This window comes from Jaculus jaculus, chromosome 19, assembly GCF_020740685.1.
Source record: "Jaculus jaculus isolate mJacJac1 chromosome 19, mJacJac1.mat.Y.cur, whole genome shotgun sequence".
Taxonomy (NCBI): Eukaryota; Metazoa; Chordata; class Mammalia; order Rodentia; family Dipodidae; genus Jaculus; species Jaculus jaculus.
Genome location: NC_059120.1, coordinates 60,729,676 through 60,731,146, shown reverse-complemented (window position 1 = coordinate 60,731,146; position 1,471 = coordinate 60,729,676). Strand labels below are relative to the sequence as shown.

At 52.5% G+C, this 1,471-nt stretch overlaps 1 protein-coding gene across 1 annotated transcript; it reads left to right on the top strand.

Moving 5' to 3' along the window:
* The first annotated feature begins 242 nt into the window (after nt 1-242).
* Nucleotides 243-1,187, top strand: LOC101618147 (olfactory receptor 10K2). The gene has a single exon (XM_004667121.2). The coding sequence runs from the start codon at nt 243-245 to the stop codon at nt 1,185-1,187; it is 945 nt and encodes a 314-aa protein (XP_004667178.1).
* Nucleotides 1,188-1,471: the final 284 nt, after the last annotated feature.

Here is a 1,471-nt window from a genome sequence, read left to right as displayed (position 1 = left end):
AATGTAAGAAACTTTGGTCTTTGATACTACAATTACCGCAGAGAAATTCTGGCGAGTGTGTGTGTGTGTGTGTGTGTGTGTGTGTGTGTGTGTGCTTAAATGCTTCAGTTCTTAGAAAAGCAGAAAGGAGGAATGACTCCAAATTCAGGACTGCAAACCCGAGAAGAAGACACGCTCGGCGTGATCCTGCAGCTCTCCTAGTTATCAGGGATCTCTCCCTGCTCCCAGGCGATGTGCCCTCCATGGAGCGGGTCAACGAGACTGCAGTCAGCGAGTTTGTCCTCCTGGGCTTCTCGTCTCTGGAAGGGCTCCAGCTCTGGCTCTTTCTGACCTTCCTGCTCCTCTACCTGTTCACGCTGGCCACCAACGCCGTCATCGTGGCCACCATCGTGCTGGACAGGGCGCTGCACACCCCCATGTACTTCTTCCTGTCTGTTCTGTCATGCTCCGAGACTTGCTACACCTTTGTCATTGTGCCCAAGATGCTGGTGGACCTGTTGGCCCAGAAGAAGAGTATCTCCTTCCTGGGCTGTGCCACCCAAATGTTCGCCTTCCTCTTCCTCGGCTGCTCACACTCCTTCCTGCTAGCAGCCATGGGTTACGACCGCTACGTGGCCATCTGCAACCCCCTGCGCTACGCGGCGCTCATGGGTCGAGGGGTGTGTGGGGGGCTGGTCGCCGCCGCCTGTGCCTGCGGCTTCACTGTAGCACAGATCATCACCTTCTTGGTATTTCACCTGCCCTTCCACTCCTCCAATCGACTCCGTCACTTTTTCTGTGACATCTCTCCTGTTCTCACGCTGGCGTCTCGCCACTCCCACTTTGGCCAGATCATCATCTTCGTGCTCTGTGCCTTGGTTCTGGTCATTCCCCTGTTGTTGATCTTGGTGTCCTACACTCACATCATTGCTGCCATCCTCCAGTTTCCCTCCTCAGTAAGCAAGCACAAGGCATTCTCCACGTGTGCCTCTCACCTCATCGTTGTCACCGTGCACTACGGCTGCGCCTCTTTCATCTACCTGAGGCCCAAGGCCGACTCCTCCTCCAGCCAGGATGCTCTGGTGTCTGTCTCCTACACCATCCTAACCCCGCTGTTCAACCCCATGGTCTACAGCTTGCGAAATAAGGAATTCAAATCAGCTCTCTGCAGAGTTGCAGGAAGGACAGTCACCCTGGCACAGGGTTAATCTGTGTCTAGCTCTTTCCAAATAATGAAGCGCACGTATGGTGGTGGTGGGGGGGAGGGCTGGTGGAATTCCAGGATGGAAATGCTCAAGCGATTCACAAACATGTTTGGGTTCAGAAACAGAGATTATTTCTCCAATCTGAAATTCAGAAAAACACAATTTCTTGCTATGATCACATGAACTGTATCCCTCTGAAGTTGCTTCTTTCCAGTCGGGTGAAAAACCATGCATGGAAATTTTAGAAATGTGTACACATGCTCAGAATTCTAGTCTCTGGCAAACAT